Raw genomic sequence first — 16,584 nt, 5'->3', positions numbered from 1 at the left:
TTATTATTCAGGATTTATATAGCGCCAACAGTTTGCGCAGCACTTTACAAAATGAGGGCAGACAGTACACTTACAATACAAATCAATACAGGAGGGATCAGAGGGCCCTGCTCATTAGAGTTTATAATCTAGAAGGGAGGGTTATATATATATATATATATTGTAAAATAAATTGATGGCAGTTGCAATTTTAATTTTTTTTATACAGTTCCTTGAAAAAGTATTCATACCCCTTTACATTTTCCACATTTTTTCATGTTATAACCAAAAACGGAAATGTATTTTATTGGGATTTTATGCGATAGACCAACACAAAGTGACACATAATCTTGAAGTGAAAATGATAAATGGTTTTCAATTTTTTTTTTTACAAATAAATATGCGAAAAGTGTGGGGAGGGGGGGGGGGGCATTTGTATGGCGCCCCCCTGAGTCAATACTTTGTAGAACCGCCTTTCGCTGCAATTACAGCTGCAAGTCTTTTTGGGGATGTCTCTAGGGTTGCCACCTCATCCCTTTAAACCTGAACACATATTAATTACACGGGTTCTGTGGCTGATTAAGGTGGTAATTAACCACTTGGGATCCGCGCTATTGCCAAATGACGGCATTAGCGCGGATCTACTTTTCCGGGACTACGTCTATTGACGTCGTCCCGTGTACGAGCGGCCTGCGCGCCCCCTGAGGGGCGCGCGCGGCTCGCTCTGTGATCGGCGAGTCCATGAGACTCGCCTGATCACCGATCTGTGCAAGGGGTCGATCCCGACCCCTTATCACGTGATCAGCTGTCAGCCAATGACAGCTGATCATGTGATAGAACGGAGCCGGTAATCGGCTATTATTCCTCCTCGCGCTGACAGCGCGAGGAGAGAAAAAAAAAGCCGATCACCGGCGGCCGTGATCGGGACATCAGTCCCGATCACGGCCAGCAATACAGCTGACCACCTGCCCCCTGCCAGTGCCCACCTGCCCACCGCAGTGCCATCCTGAATAAAAGTAAGTGCCCCCCATCAGTGCCACCCAGCAGTGCCCATAGTGCCCACAGTGCCACCCACAGTGCCACCCACAATGCCACCCACAGTGCCATCCAGCAGTGCCACCAACAGTGCCACCCACAGTGCCCACAATCTGCCTCAAAGGTGCTGCACCCCAGTGCCGCCCATCAGTGCCCAGCAGTGCCGCCTATCAGTGCCCAGCAGTGCCGCCCATCAGTGCCCAGCAGTGCCGCCCATCAGTGCCCAGCAGTGCCACCTATCAGAGCCACCTATCAGTGCCCATCAGTCCCATCTATCAGTGGTACCTATCAGTGCCCATCCGTGCCACCCATCCGTGCCACTTATCCGTGCCACCCATCTACGCCATCTTATCTGTGCCCATCTTTGCCCATCAGTGCCGCCTTATCTGTGCCCATCGGTGCCGCCTTATCTGTGCCTATTAGTGCCGCCTTAACTATGCCTATCAGTGCCCACCAGTGCAGCCTATCAGTGCCCACCAATGCAGCCTATCAGTGCCCACCAATGCAGCCCATCAGTGCCCACCAATGCAGCCATCAGTGCCGCCTAATCAGCGCACTTCAATGAAGGAGAAAAATGACCCGTTTGCAAAATTTTATAACAAACTATTAAAACATGATTTTTTTTTTTTTGCATCTTTTTTTGTTTGTTTAGCAAAAAATAAAACTCCGAGCTGTAACTAAATACCACCAAAAGAAAGCTCTATTTGTGGGAAAAAAATGATAAAAATTTCATTTGGGTACAGTGTTGTATGACCGCACAATTGTCATTCAAAGTGCATCAGCGCTGAAAGCTGAAAATTGGTCTGGGACTGAGGGGGGTTTAAGTGCCCAGTAAGCAAGTGGTTAAACTCACTCGGTGCCTTATCTGCATTTAATTAGCCTCAAAGTAATTCAAAGGTGTTCGGGTTTAAGGCTGGGTTCACACTGCTGCGGGGGGAGATCCGGATGTGATTCGCACCGCAAATCACATCCGATCTCCGTAGCGATGCGAGTTCAGCCATACAGATAGTATGGCTGAATTCGCATCGGTCCCGCAGCAAACTCGCACGGGACCCTTTTTTTGGTCCGCAACAGAATCGGATCGCATGGGGGTTCACACCATGCGATCCGATTCCTGTGCGAGTCGGCAGATCGCACTGCGATATGCGGACGGATCTGGGGGTGTCATTAACATTTCATTGACACTCCCAGCCGTCCGCATAGGGCAGTGTGAACTGCCGGCAGGAGTAATGCGATGCGGGAAAACGCTGCGGATTCGCCGCGTTCCCGCATCGCAGCGGTGTGAACCCGGCCTAAAGGGATGAGGTGGCAACTCTAGATGTCTCTACCATCTTTGCACATCTACAGCAGTGTTTCTCATCTCCAATCCTTGGTCAGCTTCACTGCCTTAGCAACTACCACAGCCGTTTCATCTGAAGGAAATCCTGAAAACATGACCTGTTGGGGCGCCTTGAGGACTGGAGTTGAGAAACACTTATCTAGAGCAGGGTTTCTCAACTCCAGTCCTCAAGGCGCCCCAACAGGTCATGTTTTCAGGCTTGCCATTATTTTGCACAGGTGATTTGATCAGCTTCACTGCCTTAGGTATTACCACAATCCAATCTGACAGAGCTTGAGCTATATTTCAAAGAAGAATGGGCAGAAATGTCACTCTCTAGATCAGTGTTTCTCACCTCCAGTCTTCAAGGCGCCCCAACAGGTCATGTTTTCAGCTGCCCTTGTGTCGTATTTGGTCCGTCGGATCAGCACACAGGTTTTCGGTTTTCCCGATAGAAATTGATTCCGTCTAAAAGATTTGAAACATGTTCTATTTCTAGGTCCATCGGAATTTTTGAAGAAAAAAGTCAGATGAAGCCCACACATGATCGTAATATCCAACTAAATGATTCCATCTGACCTTTTCTGCAGGAAAGTGCTGTCGTGTACACGCGGCATAACAGGTTTTCTTCTAAGATTGTCCTGTATTTGGCTCCATCCATCTTCCCATCAACTCTGACCAGCTTCCCTGTCCCTGCTGAAGAAAAGCATCCCCACAACATGATGTTGCCACCACCATGTTTCACGGTGGGGATGGTGTGTTCGGCGGATGGGCAGTGTTAGTTTTTCAATACACATAGCGTTTTGCTTTTAGGCAAAAAAGTTACATTTTTGTCTCATCTGACCAGAGCACCTTCTTCCACATGTTTGCTGTGTCCTCCACATGGCTTCTCACAAACTGCAATTGGTACTTCTAATGGGTTTCTTTCACCAATGTCTTTCTTCTTGTCACTCTTCCATAAAGGGCAGATTTGTGGAGAGACGACTAATAGTTGTCCTGTGGACAGATTCTCCCCCCTGAGCTGCGGATCTCTGCAGCTCCTCCAGAGTTACCATGGACCTCTTGGCTCTTCTCTGATGAATGCTCTCCTTGCCCGGCCGGTCAGTTTAGGTGGACGGCCATGTCTTGGTAGGTTTGCAGTTGTGCCCATACTCTTTCCATTTTTTCGGATGATGAATTGAACAGAGCTCTGTGAGATGTTCAAAGCTTGGTATATATTTTTTTTATAACCCTAACCCCACTTTATACTTCACAACTTCATCCCTGACCTGTCTGCTGTGTTCCTTGGCCTTCATGATGCTGTTTGTTCACTAAGGTTCTCCGACAAACCCCTGAGGGCTTCACAGAACAGCTGCATTTATATTAAAAATAAATTACACACCGGTGGACTCTATTTACTAATTAGGTGACTTTTGAAGGCAATTGGTTCCACTAGATTTTAGTTAGGGGTTTTAGAGTAAAGGGGGCTGAATACAAATGCCCTCCCCCCCCCACACACTTTTCACATGTTTATTTGTAAAAAATGTGAAAAACATTTATCATTTTCCTTCCACTGCACAATTATGTGCAACTTTGTGTTGGTCTATCACATAAAATCCCAATAAAACATTTACATTTTTGGTTGTAAAATGACACAATGTGGACAATTTCAAAGGGTGTGAAAACTTTTTCAAGCCACTGTAATCTGTTGGCGCTCGTCCCGCCCCCTCCCTGTCCCCTCCGAGGCTGCAGATGGGCATTGATCAGGCTGCACTGAGGGCAATCGTGAGGCTGCAGATGGGCACTAACCCTCATTTTGCTTCACAGTTCTTTAGTTTAAATTTTAGTTTTTCCCTCTAAATGAAGGTGGGTGTTATACACCTGTATGTGTTATAGGCCGATAAATATGGTATATCTACATAACACACCCAAGCTCTTCCTTAGTTCTGAGTGGTGCTCAGGGATTCGTTGGGGGCCACAAAACATATATATATATATATATATATATCTCCAAATAACACACCCAAGCTCATTTCTTTACCACACACAGCCACAAAGGCAAGAGAATTCTTGTTGGGCCGTGTATTACTGCTCGGACAAACACACTTAGACGGTGGTGGTGCGTCCATAAGTGCACACGAGCACCACCCCTCTCTCCTGCCACCTCTCTATCACCATAGATAGATTCATGCATTGCATGAATCTATCTATGGCCGCCGCTGCCACCCCCTTTTCCCACCCCCTGCGTTTGAATAGTGCCCCATCATGAGTGTCAGTGGGAGGAATAGTGCCCCATTGTTGGTGTTCATGGGAAGAATTGCACCCCATCACTGGTATCAGTGGGAAAATTGTGCCCCATCGTTGGTGTCAGTGGAAGGAATAGTGCCCCATCAGTGGTGTCAATGGGAGGAATTGTGCCCCATCATTGGTATTAGTGGGAGGAATAGTGCTCCATCATGGGTGTCAGTGGGAGGAATAATGCCAAATCATTAGTGTAAGTGGGAGGAATAGTGCCCCATCATTGGTGTCAGTGGAAGGAATAGTGCCCCATCATGGGTGTCAGTGGGAGGAATAATGCCAAATCATTGGTGTCAGTGGGAGGAATAGTGCCCCATCATGGGTGACAGTGGGAGCAATAGTGCCCCATTGTTGGTGTCTGTGGGAGTAACAATGTTCCATCGTTTATAACAGTGATAGAAATGATACCCCATTTGTGTCAGTGGAAGGATTAGAGCCCCATTGTTGTTGTCAGTTTGGGAAATAGTGTCCCATTGTTGGTGTTGGTGAAGGAATAGTGCCCACTTTTGAAATAAGTGGATGGACTAATTCACCATGGTTGGTGTCAGTGAAGTAATAGTGCCCACTGTTGGTGTCAGTGGGAGAAATAGTGCCCCGTCGTTGTTGTCAGCCAAAGGAATAGTGCCCCATCATTGGTGTCAGTGGAAGGAGTAGTGCCCCATCATTGGTATCCGTAAGGGGAATAGTGCCCCATTGTTGGTGTGTGTGGGAGAAACAATGTTTTATCGTTTATATTAGTGATAGGAATTATACCTCATTGGTGTCAGTGGAAGGAATAGTGCCCCATTGTTTGTGTCAGTTTGAGGAATAGTGTCCTGTTGTTGGTGTCAGTGAAGGAATAGTGCCCCATTGATGGTATCAGTTAAAGAAAATGTCCCATTTTTGGTGTACGTGAAGGAATAGAGCCCACTTTTGATATAAGTAGAAGGAGTAATGCCCCACGGTTGGTGTCAGTGAAGGAATAATGCCCACTGTTGGTGTCGGGGGGGAGAAATAGTGCTCCATCGTTGGTGTCAGTGAAGGAATAATGCCCCATTGTTGGTATCAGTGAAAGGAATGACGCCATACTGTTAGTGTCTCTTGGAAGAATAGCACCTCGTATCAGTGGGAGGAATAATGCCCCGAGGACCAGATGAATATCAGCAAAGGGCCACATCCGACCCACATGCCACAGTAGGGAGACCAGTGGTTAAAAGGAAACCTTCCACAAACGTGGGAAATTTAAACCGCATATGAATAAAAGCAACGGTTAACTTCAGTGAAAACCATTCTCCAAAACGATTGGCAGATCCAGAGATACAGACAGCTGAAGTTCTATGTAAATCTTGACTTTTTCGTAAAAAGTCCACACCTCGCTTCCTCCCACCTCTTCATCCAATTGATCCATTCATGTCATGTGCAGCCTTCATGACCAATAGGAATGTTGGGGAGGTAGAAGGGTACAGACCTGGGGCTAACCTTTCCAATGTTGGTATATCATTGCAGCTTCTTATGGATCTTCTGATCATCTCCCTGAAGGTAACCTGGATTCAATAACATTTCGGCAATGGAGAATGTTTTCTGTGATGTTTGTCAGATAAGATTTTCCTGGTTTATTTTAAGATTTAGATTAAGATTAGAATAAACTTCAGGAACCATTCAGGCAGAAAACCACAAGCCTCCTCTAATGGTCACAGATAGGCATCTGAGCTGCTTAACTCTTTCCATGCTGAGTTATCCAGACTAGCTGAGCAGCTCAATGTGCCAGGGCTTGATGGACGGGAAACATTAGAAAAAAAGAAAAGACAAAAAAACTTCTGTAGACATAAAATATAGTCAACTGTGTAAGAAGACCATTCTCAACCAGGGTTCCTCCAGAGGTGGCTTGGGGTTTCCTTGAAAAGTGGTGGATAAACCTCCAATCTAATAGTAAATCAACCTTTTAGCTGTTTTTAAGGTTGGCATTCTTCTCACTGACCCCCAACGTAAGGAGCATTCTTCTCACTGACCCCCAATGTAAGGAGCATTCTTCTCACTGACCCCCAACATAAGGAGCATTCTTCCCACTGGCCATCAATGTAAGGAATATTCTTCTCACTGACCCCCAACGTAAGGAGCATTCTTCCCACTGACCCCCAATGTAAGGAGCATTCTTCTCACTGACCACCAACGTAAGGAGCATTCTTCTCACTGACCCCCAACGTAAGGAGCATTCTTCCCACTGACCCCCAATGTAAGGAGCATTCTTCTCACTGACCACCAACGTAAGGAGCATTCTTCCCACTGACCCCCAATGTAAGGAGCATTCTTCTCACTGACCACCAACGTAAGGAGCATTCTTCTCACTGACCCCCAACGTAAGGAGCATTCTTCCCACTGACCCCCAATGTAAGGAGCATTCTTCTCACTGACCCCCAACGTAAGGAGCATTCTTCTCACTGACCCCCAACGTAAGGAGCATTCTTCTCACTGACCCCCAACGTAAGGAGCATTCTTCTCACTGACCCCCAACATAAGGAGCATTCTTCCCACTGACCACCAATGTAAGGAATATTCTTCCCACTGCCCACCAACATAAGAAACATTCTTCCCACTGCCCACCAACGTAAGGAGCATTCCACTGATCACCAACATAAGGGTCATTCTTCCCACTGACCATCAATGTAAGGAGTGTTTTTCCCCACTGATCACCAATGTAAGGAGCATTTATCCCAATGTGGCCTCATTGGCCACAAATGTAAATACCATTCTTCCCATTGATCATAACTGTAAGGATCTTTCTTCCCAATGACCCCCGAAGTAAGGGGCATTCCTCTCATCGGACACTAGTGATGAGCTAAGGTTGAGGCCGAACCTGTGGGATCTTGTCACATGATAGAAGACCACAAGTACAATCCACAGTGCCCTCAGCCTGGCATAACCAAGTAGAGGGGATGCTGGAGACAACATTTACCAAATATGGGCACAAGGCTATATTTGATCAATGACATTGGCTACCAATGTAAGAGGCATTCTTTTCACTGTGCACCGATGTACAGGTTAGGACTATCTAAGAGAAGCTATCACATGATGGCAGGCCACCTGCCCAATCGCAGCCTCATGTATCGAAGGGGCATTAATTGGCCTAATTTGGCCAAATGGCCACATTTGGTCAATGACATTGATCATCAACATAAGGGACATTCTTCTCACTGGCCATCATTGAAAGAGGAGCATTCTTATAACTGACCACCAACGTAAGGAGAATTCTTCCTATTGGCCACCAATTTAAGGAGCAATCTTCTCACTGTAAGGAGCATTCTTCCAATGTAAGGGCTAGGGTTACCCAGGGGAAGCTGTCACATGGTAGCAATCAGCTGTGGCCAGGGAATTCCTTGCCTTGCAGCCTCGTGTAACAGAAGGGCGGGGATGCTGGTGACATTCTTGGCCTAATATGGCCACCATTGTAAGAGCGGCATTCTTCTCATTGACCACCGCTGTAAGGGACATTCTTCCTGATGACAACCAATGTAATGAGCATTCTTCTCTCTGACCACCAATAAAAAAGGTGAATTTTTTCCACAGACCACCAATGTAAGAAGCGTTCTTCAGTCAACTGAACGGGGGCACCTCTCTCACTGACCATAATATAAGAGTGCCCTCCGATGTAAACCTATTCTTCTTGCTAATGTATTATGTGTTCAATAAGTTTTCGAAAGGCCAGAGTAAGTAATGAATATATTGAAGGCTTTCTTCTACGGACATGAAAGACTGAAAGAGCAGTCAGTAAACTTTCTAACAGGTTGATACTTTCTGACAGGATCTGGTTCCCTTCCCGTCATGTCCGTCTCTCTGAAAGATGGCGTCATCATGGTGTCCTTCTTCACCTCCGATTGGTTCCCCAGGCCAGAAATGCATTGGGAGCTGGAAGGTGTTCCTGTCATCGCTGATACATCAGAGACCATCTCCAACCAAAGCAATGGACTTTTCACACTAGAGAGCCGAGTTCTACTGAAGGAGCCGAGCCACCGGCGTCTATATGGTGCGGCGCGGCACCCCGTGACCGGCAAATCCACTGGACTTTATATGACTATTTCAGGTACATAAAATCTTATTGCTTTTGAAAAATTTACTGCAGAAAAAAAGAACAAGTGATCAATCGATTTTATTTGTTTTTTATTTATACATAGTTTTTTTTTTTGCTTGTTTTTTTGTTTTTTGATTTATTCTTTTTTGTTTGCTTGTTTTAGTTTTTTTTTTGTTTGTTTTTTTTCTTATTTTTTTTTGCTTGTTTTAGTTTTTTTTTGGTTTGTTTTGAGTTTTTTTCTTTTTTTTTTTTACCAAAGAACCATTTTTATATTGGTGATGTGCCCAGAGCATAGATTTGGCATATTTTTTGGTGTGTCATCAAAACGACTGGAATATTTATTGGTGTGTCATCAAAACGACCCTTGTTTGTTTTTTTTGTTTTTGTTTTTTTTATTTATTCTTTTTTTTTTTTTTTTGCTATTTTTCGTTTTTTTGTTTGTTTTTTTTCTTTTTTTTTATTGATACATAGTTTTTTATAAATTTTTTTGCTTGTTTTCGTTTTTTTTGGTTTGTTTTTTTTTTTTTTTTTTTTTTAACCAAAGAACCATTTTTATATGCCCAGAGCATAGATTTGGCATATTTTTTGGTGTGTCATCAAAACGACTGGAATATTTATTGGTGTGTCATCAAAACGACCCTTGTTTGTTTTTTTTTGTTTTTGTTTTTTGATTTATTCTTTTTTTTTTTGCTTGTTTTCGTTTTTTTTGTTTGTTTGTTTTTTCTTTATTTTTTCTTTATTGATACATAGTTTTTTATTTTTTTTGCTTGTTTTAGTTTTTTTTTTTTTTTTTTAACCAAAGAACCATTTTTATATTGGTGATATGCCCAGAGCATAGATTTGGCATATTTTTTGGTGTGTCATCAAAACGACTGGAATATTTATTGATGTGTCATCAAAACGACCCTTGTTTATTTATTTTTTGTTTTTGTTTTTTGATTTCTTCTTTTTTTTTTTCTTTTTTTCTTTTTTTTTTTTTTTTTTTTTTTTTCTTTATTTATTTTTTTAGGTTCTGACACTTATGCCGCGTACACACGACCGGACTTTCTGGCAAACTAGGTCCGACGGATTTCCGACGGAATTCCGACGGACTTTCCGAATGAACGGACTTGGCCACACCATTTGTTTTGAACGTGATGACGTAAGACGGGACTAAACAAGGAAGTTCAGTAGCCAATAGCTTCCCTTGCGTGGTATTTGGTCCATCAGACCAGCGCACAGACGAACGGTTTTCCCGATTTTAGTCTGTCAGAGTTGAGTCCGTTGGATAGATTTGAAACATGTTCTATTTCTAGGTCCACACACGATTGGATTGTCAGACGGACTAATCCCTTCAGACCTAGTCTGCCAGAAAGTCTGGTCGTGTGTACGCACCATTAGAGGTCTAGTTATAAAAAACAAATCACTGTGTGAATGACCTGGCATTGCAAATATATGTGTATAATGTGTTTATTTCCTATGATTATCAGTGCCATCTAGTGGTCATAAGGCAGTATTTCCCTCAGTGAGGTAGTTTAGTAAAATACTGCACAATGGCCACTAGATGGAGCTGTTGGCAATGACAGCTCTCCTTTAGTGATGGCCGAACGGTTCGCCCGGCGGTCGTTTCGCGGCGAATTTCCGACTTTCGCCGTCCGCGGGTTCGAACGCCTTTTTCCGTCGTTCGCCCCGGCGGACTTACGTGTTTAATGTATACAAGAACTTTAACCTTTCGTGACACGTTTATCATGTGTTACAGGACAACCAATTGAGACATGACAGCTCATGGACACTTGGACATTCCCCCTAACCTATAAATACACCCGATCCGGTGGCCATTTTACATTCTTTCTTCTGTCACTGTAGGGAAAGGATCCTGTGTGGAGTAGGGACAGAGAAAACGCTAGCTATTTGGTACACAAAAGTTCTTTTCAGGACTGGTATAGGTGTTAGGTCAGCAGCCTGAGTTTCTTTTGTCAGTTTAGATAAAGGGACAGAGCGCTGTATGCTGCTATTTTAGGGACAGCTCAGCCAGATTAGTCTTTCTTCATCATCATCATCATCATCATCATTAGCTGTTACTATCAGGTCCACAAAAGAGCTGTTCCAGCTAATCGTTCCAGCCTACTCTTTTTTGCCAATTTGTATAGGGACAGGCAGGAAGCAGTGTGTCAGGCAGTGAGGATAATTTTAAAGACTTGCTGTTACTATTAGTTCCACAAAGGTTCTTTTCAGGACTGGTATCAGTGGTACGGTAATAGGCTTGTACACGTATAATATTCTTTCTTCCAAATATAGAAAGAATATTATACTTGACTGCTGCCCTTCTGCTGCAGTCTGCTAATCATTCACAACTCACTTGTTCCACAAAGCTCTTTATCAGGACTGGTAACTTGGTCTGTCTAGGGTGCTACGGTACATAGGCTTGGGTGCGGTACAGTCTGCTGTTCTGTAAGGACCGCTATCGGTCCACAATACATAGGGTTGCCGTGCACTACTGCTGACCGCTGCCCTATACTGCAGCAGTCCTTCATTGGTATAGGGACTGACGTACAGTCTGCTAATCACTAACACACAACCTGCTTGGTCCACAAAAGTTCTTATAAGGACTGGTAACTTGGTATAGGGTGCTACGGTACATAGGCCTGAGTGCGTTACAGTCTGCTGTTCTGTAAGGACCGCTATCGGTCCACAATACATAGGGTTGCCGTGCACTACTGCTGACCGCTGCCCTATACTGCAGCAGTCCTTCAGCGGTATAGGGACTGACGCACAGTCTGCTAAACACTAACACACAACCTGCTTGGTCCACAAAAGTTTTTATAAGGACTGGTAACTTGGTATAGGGTGCTACGGTACATAGGCCTGAGTGCAGTACAGTCTGCTGTTCTGTAAGGACCGCTATCGGTCCACAATACATAGGGTTGCCGTGCACTACTGCTGACCGCTGCCCTATACTGCAGCAGTCCTTCATTGGTATAGGGACTGACGTACAGTCTGCTAATCACTAACACACAACCTGCTTGGTCCACAAAAGTTCTTATAAGGACTGGTAACTTGGTATAGGGTGCTACGGTACATAGGCCTGAGTGCGTTACAGTCTGCTGTTCTGTAAGGACCGCTATCGGTCCACAATACATAGGGTTGCCGTGCACTACTGCTGACCGCTGCCCTATACTGCAGCAGTCCTTCATTGGTATAGGGACTGACGTACAGTCTGCTAATCACTAACACACAACCTGCTTGTTCCACAAAAGTTCTTATAAGGACTGGTAACTTGGTATAGGGTGCTACGGTACATAGGCCTGAGTGCGTTACAGTCTGCTGTTCTGTAAGGACCGCTATCGGTCCACAATACATAGGGTTGCCGTGCACTACTGCTGACCGCTGCCCTATACTGCAGCAGTCCTTCATTGGTATAGGGACTGACGTACAGTCTGCTAATCACTAACACACAACCTGCTTGGTCCACAAAAGTTCTTATAAGGACTGGTAACTTGGTATAGGGTGCTACGGTACATAGGCCTGAGTGCGTTACAGTCTGCTGTTCTGTAAGGACCGCTATCGGTCCACAATACATAGGGTTGCCGTGCACTACTGCTGACCGCTGCCCTATACTGCAGCAGTCCTTCAGCGGTATAGGGACTGACGCACAGTCTGCTAAACACTAACACACAACCTGCTTGGTCCACAAAAGTTTTTATAAGGACTGGTAACTTGGTATAGGGTGCTACGGTACATAGGCCTGAGTGCGTTACAGTCTGCTGTTCTGTAAGGACCGCTATCGGTCCACAATACATAGGGTTGCCGTGCACTACTGCTGACCGCTGCCCTATACTGCAGCAGTCCTTCATTGGTATAGGGACTGACGTACAGTCTGCTAATCACTAACACACAACCTGCTTGGTCCACAAAAGTTCTTATAAGGACTGGTAACTTGGTATAGGGTGCTACGGTACATAGGCCTGAGTGCAGTACAGTCTGCTGTTCTGTAAGGACCGCTATCGGTCCACAATACATAGGGTTGCCGTGCACTACTGCTGACCGCTGCCCTATACTGCAGCAGTCCTTCAGCGGTATAGGGACTGACGCACAGTCTGCTAAACACTAACACACAACCTGCTTGGTCCACAAAAGTTTTTATAAGGACTGGTAACTTGGTATAGGGTGCTACGGTACATAGGCCTGAGTGCAGTACAGTCTGCTGTTCTGTAAGGACCGCTATCGGTCCACAATACATAGGGTTGCCGTGCACTACTGCTGACCGCTGCCCTATACTGCAGCAGTCCTTCATTGGTATAGGGACTGACGTACAGTCTGCTAATCACTAACACACAACCTGCTTGTTCCACAAAAGTTCTTATAAGGACTGGTAACTTGGTATAGGGTGCTACGGTACATAGGCTTGAGTGCGGTACAGTCTGCTGTTCTGTAAGGACCGCTATCGGTCCACAATAGATAGGGTTGACGTGCACCACTGCTGACCGCTGCCCTATACTGCAGCAGTCCTTCAGCGGTATAGGGACTGACGCACAGTCTGCTAAACACTAACACACAACCTGCTTGGTCCACAAAAGTTTTTATAAGGACTGGTAACTTGGTATAGGGTGCTACGGTACATAGGCCTGAGTGCGTTACAGTCTGCTGTTCTGTAAGGACCGCTATCGGTCCACAATACATAGGGTTGCCGTGCACTACTGCTGACCGCTGCCCTATACTGCAGCAGTCCTTCATTGGTATAGGGACTGACGTACAGTCTGCTAATCACTAACACACAACCTGCTTGGTCCACAAAAGTTCTTATAAGGACTGGTAACTTGGTATAGGGTGCTACGGTACATAGGCCTGAGTGCGTTACAGTCTGCTGTTCTGTAAGGACCGCTATCGGTCCACAATACATAGGGTTGCCGTGCACTACTGCTGACCGCTGCCCTATACTGCAGCAGTCCTTCAGCGGTATAGGGACTGACGCACAGTCTGCTAAACACTAACACACAACCTGCTTGGTCCACAAAAGTTCTTATAAGGACTGGTAACTTGGTATAGGGTGCTACGGTACATAGGCTTGAGTGCGGTACAGTCTGCTGTTCTGTAAGGACCGCTATCGGTCCACAATAGATAGGGTTGACGTGCACCACTGCTGACCGCTGCCCTATACTGCAGCAGTCCTTCAGCGGTATAGGGACTGACGTACAGTCTGCTAAACACTAATACACAACCTGCTTGGTCCACAAAAGTTCTTATAAGGACTGGTAACTTGGTATAGGGTGCTACGGTACATAGGCTTGAGTGCGGTACAGTCTGCTGTTCTGTAAGGACCGCTATAGGTCCACAATAGATAGGGTTGACGTGCACCACTGCTGACCGCTCACCTATACTGCAGCAGTCCTTCAGCGGTATAGGGACTAAGAGTTTTGTCACAGGGTCATTTAAAAAATGACATGCAGAGGAAGAGGCAGGCCCTTCCGCAGGGGTGGTAGGGGTAGGGCAGGAGCAACAGGCTTGAGCCAAAGTGGGAAGTTGCAGAAGGTGCGTTCAATTACTTTAAAGGATGCACCAGACTTGGTTGAGTGGCTCGCTCAGCCTTACTCTTCTGCACCCTCCTCATCCTCTCGATCTGCACCCTCTTCTTCACTCTCTGCTATGTGCACCCCCAAAGACACTACCACCAACAACACGACCACCACCACCACCACCACATACCTTCCGCTTGAGTCACTGGAATTATTTTCCGATCCATATCAAGAGGACATTTCTGATGCGCAGCCACTCTTGGTATTGGATCAGGAAGAGGAGGTAGCAACAAGCGCTACTCAGCAGTCTGACGCCAGTACCCAGATCAGCCCAAGGAGGAGGTTGGTCCCCGGTGTTGCTGCCTACTCTACTTATAGCGGTGGGGAAGGTGACGTTGATGATGACGTGTCTAGTGATGTCACGTGGGTGCCCACAAGAGAGGAAGAGGAGGGGAGTTCAGAGGGAGATATGGACCAGCAGATAGGGAGGAGAAGCAGCAATGACTTACATTGCACAGCAGGGACAAAGCAGACTGCAAATGTATCAGGAGCGAGTCATCGACCATGTACGGTCACATCTGGCGCTCCCAGGACACCGGCACATGGCTCCGCAGTGTGGGCTTTTTTTAACGTGTCCGCTGCTGACAATAGCGTTGCCATCTGCAATCTTTGCAGTCAACGCGTTAGTCGCGGTAAGCCCAATACTCACCTAGGGACGACCGCCTTAAGAAGGCACATGAGCAGCCATCACCGAGCCCAGTGGGAGCAACGGAACACACAAAGCCACACTGCAGGCTCTCACCGTCCAGCCTCGTCTTCTACTTCTCCTTCTCCTCTCTCCTCACAATTGTCCTCCACTCCACCTTCCATCACGCCAAGCTCACATTTTTCTGCAAAAAGGCAGGCTTCCGTGGGCCTAATGTTTGAGCGTAAAAAAATGATGACGCCGGATAACCCTCTTGCCCAACGGTTGGCGGCTGGCTTGTCAGAACTCATAGCCCGCCAACTACTGCCATATAAACTGGTGGACTCGGAGGCCTTTCGCAAATTTGTGGCCATTGGAACACCACAATGGAAGGTCCCAGGAAGGAAGTATTTCTCAGAGAAGGGCATCCCAGAGCTATATGGCCATGTTCAGCGGCAAGTGAATGTATCTCTGGCACACAGTGTCGGTGCCAAGATACATCTGACCACAGACACGTGGTCTAGCAAACACGGGCAGGGAAGGTATATCAGTTTTACTGCCCACTGGGTGAACCTTCTGACGGCCGTCAAGCATGTAACCCGTGGCACCCGTGTAGATTTGGTTTTACCGCCACGGATTGCATGCAGGCCTGACTCTTCTTCTCCTCCTCCTACTCCATCCTCCTCCCTCTCCTCCTCAGCTGCCTCCTCCTTTTCCGCTGCTAGCGTCTCTTCCACTGCACCGCCCAAGCTCCCCAGAACCTATTCCACATGCCAGGTGAGACGTTGCCATGCCGTGCTGCGTCTGTTGTGCCTGGAAGCAAAGAGCCACACTGGCCCGGCACTCCTTTCAGCTTTGCGTTCACAGGCAGATGAGTGGCTAACACCGCTCAATTTGACAGTTGGTAAAGTGGTGTGTGACAACGGTGCCAATCTGCTTAGCGCATTGAAACAGGGCAAAATCACGCACGTGCCGTGCATGGCACACGTCTTAAACTTGGTCGTGCAGCGATTCCTTGTCAAATACCCTGGGGTCCAGGACATCTTGCGGCAGGCAAGGAAAATCTCGGCCCATTTCAGAAGATCTTACACGGCCATGGCTCGCCTTGCTGACATTCAGCGGCGACACCATCTGCCGGTCAGACGTCTTATTTGCGATTGCCCGACGCGATGGAACTCAACCTTCTATATGCTTGATAGGCTGCTCCAGCAGAAACGTGCAGTTAACGTCTACCTGTATGAACTCTGCGAAAGAAACGGTTCTGGGGAGCTGGGTTTTTTTTCACCGCGCCAGTGGCTGCTCATGCGCGACACATGCAGACTTCTGCGGCCATTTGAGGAGATCACCAAACTGGTCAGTCGCAGCCATGGCGCCATCAGTGACATGGTACCTTATGCCTTCTTTCTGGAGCGTGCATTGCGTCGTGTCATTGATCAGGCTGTGGAGGAGCAGGAGCGGGAAGATGAGGAAGTCGCAATGCTGGATGAATTCCCAGGGGGGGCTACTCTATCTGAGACAAGTCAACAACAGGAGTCTGATGAGGAGTCAGAGGAGGATGGTGCCGGGGCGGATGAGCAGGAGCAAGAAGAGCATGCTTTAAACCTTTCTGGGATCCCTGTTGTGCGAGGATGGGGAGAGGAGAATGAAGAGGACGACATTATCCTGGATGATGAGCAGGAGCCAGGCCACCACACCGCTTCCACTTTAGTGCAAATGGGGGCCTTCATGCTCCAGTGTTTTAATAGGGACCCCC

General features: G+C 46.6%; 1 protein-coding gene across 1 annotated transcript in view; it reads left to right on the top strand.

Moving 5' to 3' along the window:
* Positions 1-16,584, top strand: part of LOC143986242 (butyrophilin subfamily 1 member A1-like) — a 187,438-nt gene that overhangs the window by 145,937 nt on the left and 24,917 nt on the right. Inside the window, exon 3 of the mRNA XM_077484776.1 lies at positions 8,388-8,666. Within this exon, the coding sequence (XP_077340902.1) occupies positions 8,388-8,666 (279 nt within the window). The remainder of the gene's footprint in view (positions 1-8,387; positions 8,667-16,584) is intronic.

The sequence above is a fragment of the Lithobates pipiens genome, unplaced genomic scaffold, assembly GCF_037356315.1.
Source record: "Lithobates pipiens isolate NorthernLeopardFrog02 unplaced genomic scaffold, aLitPip1_a1.2 Scaffold_1, whole genome shotgun sequence".
Lineage (NCBI taxonomy): Eukaryota > Metazoa > Chordata > Amphibia > Anura > Ranidae > Lithobates > Lithobates pipiens.
Note: the sequence above shows the minus strand (reverse complement) of the source record. Positions and strands in the feature narration are given on the sequence as shown.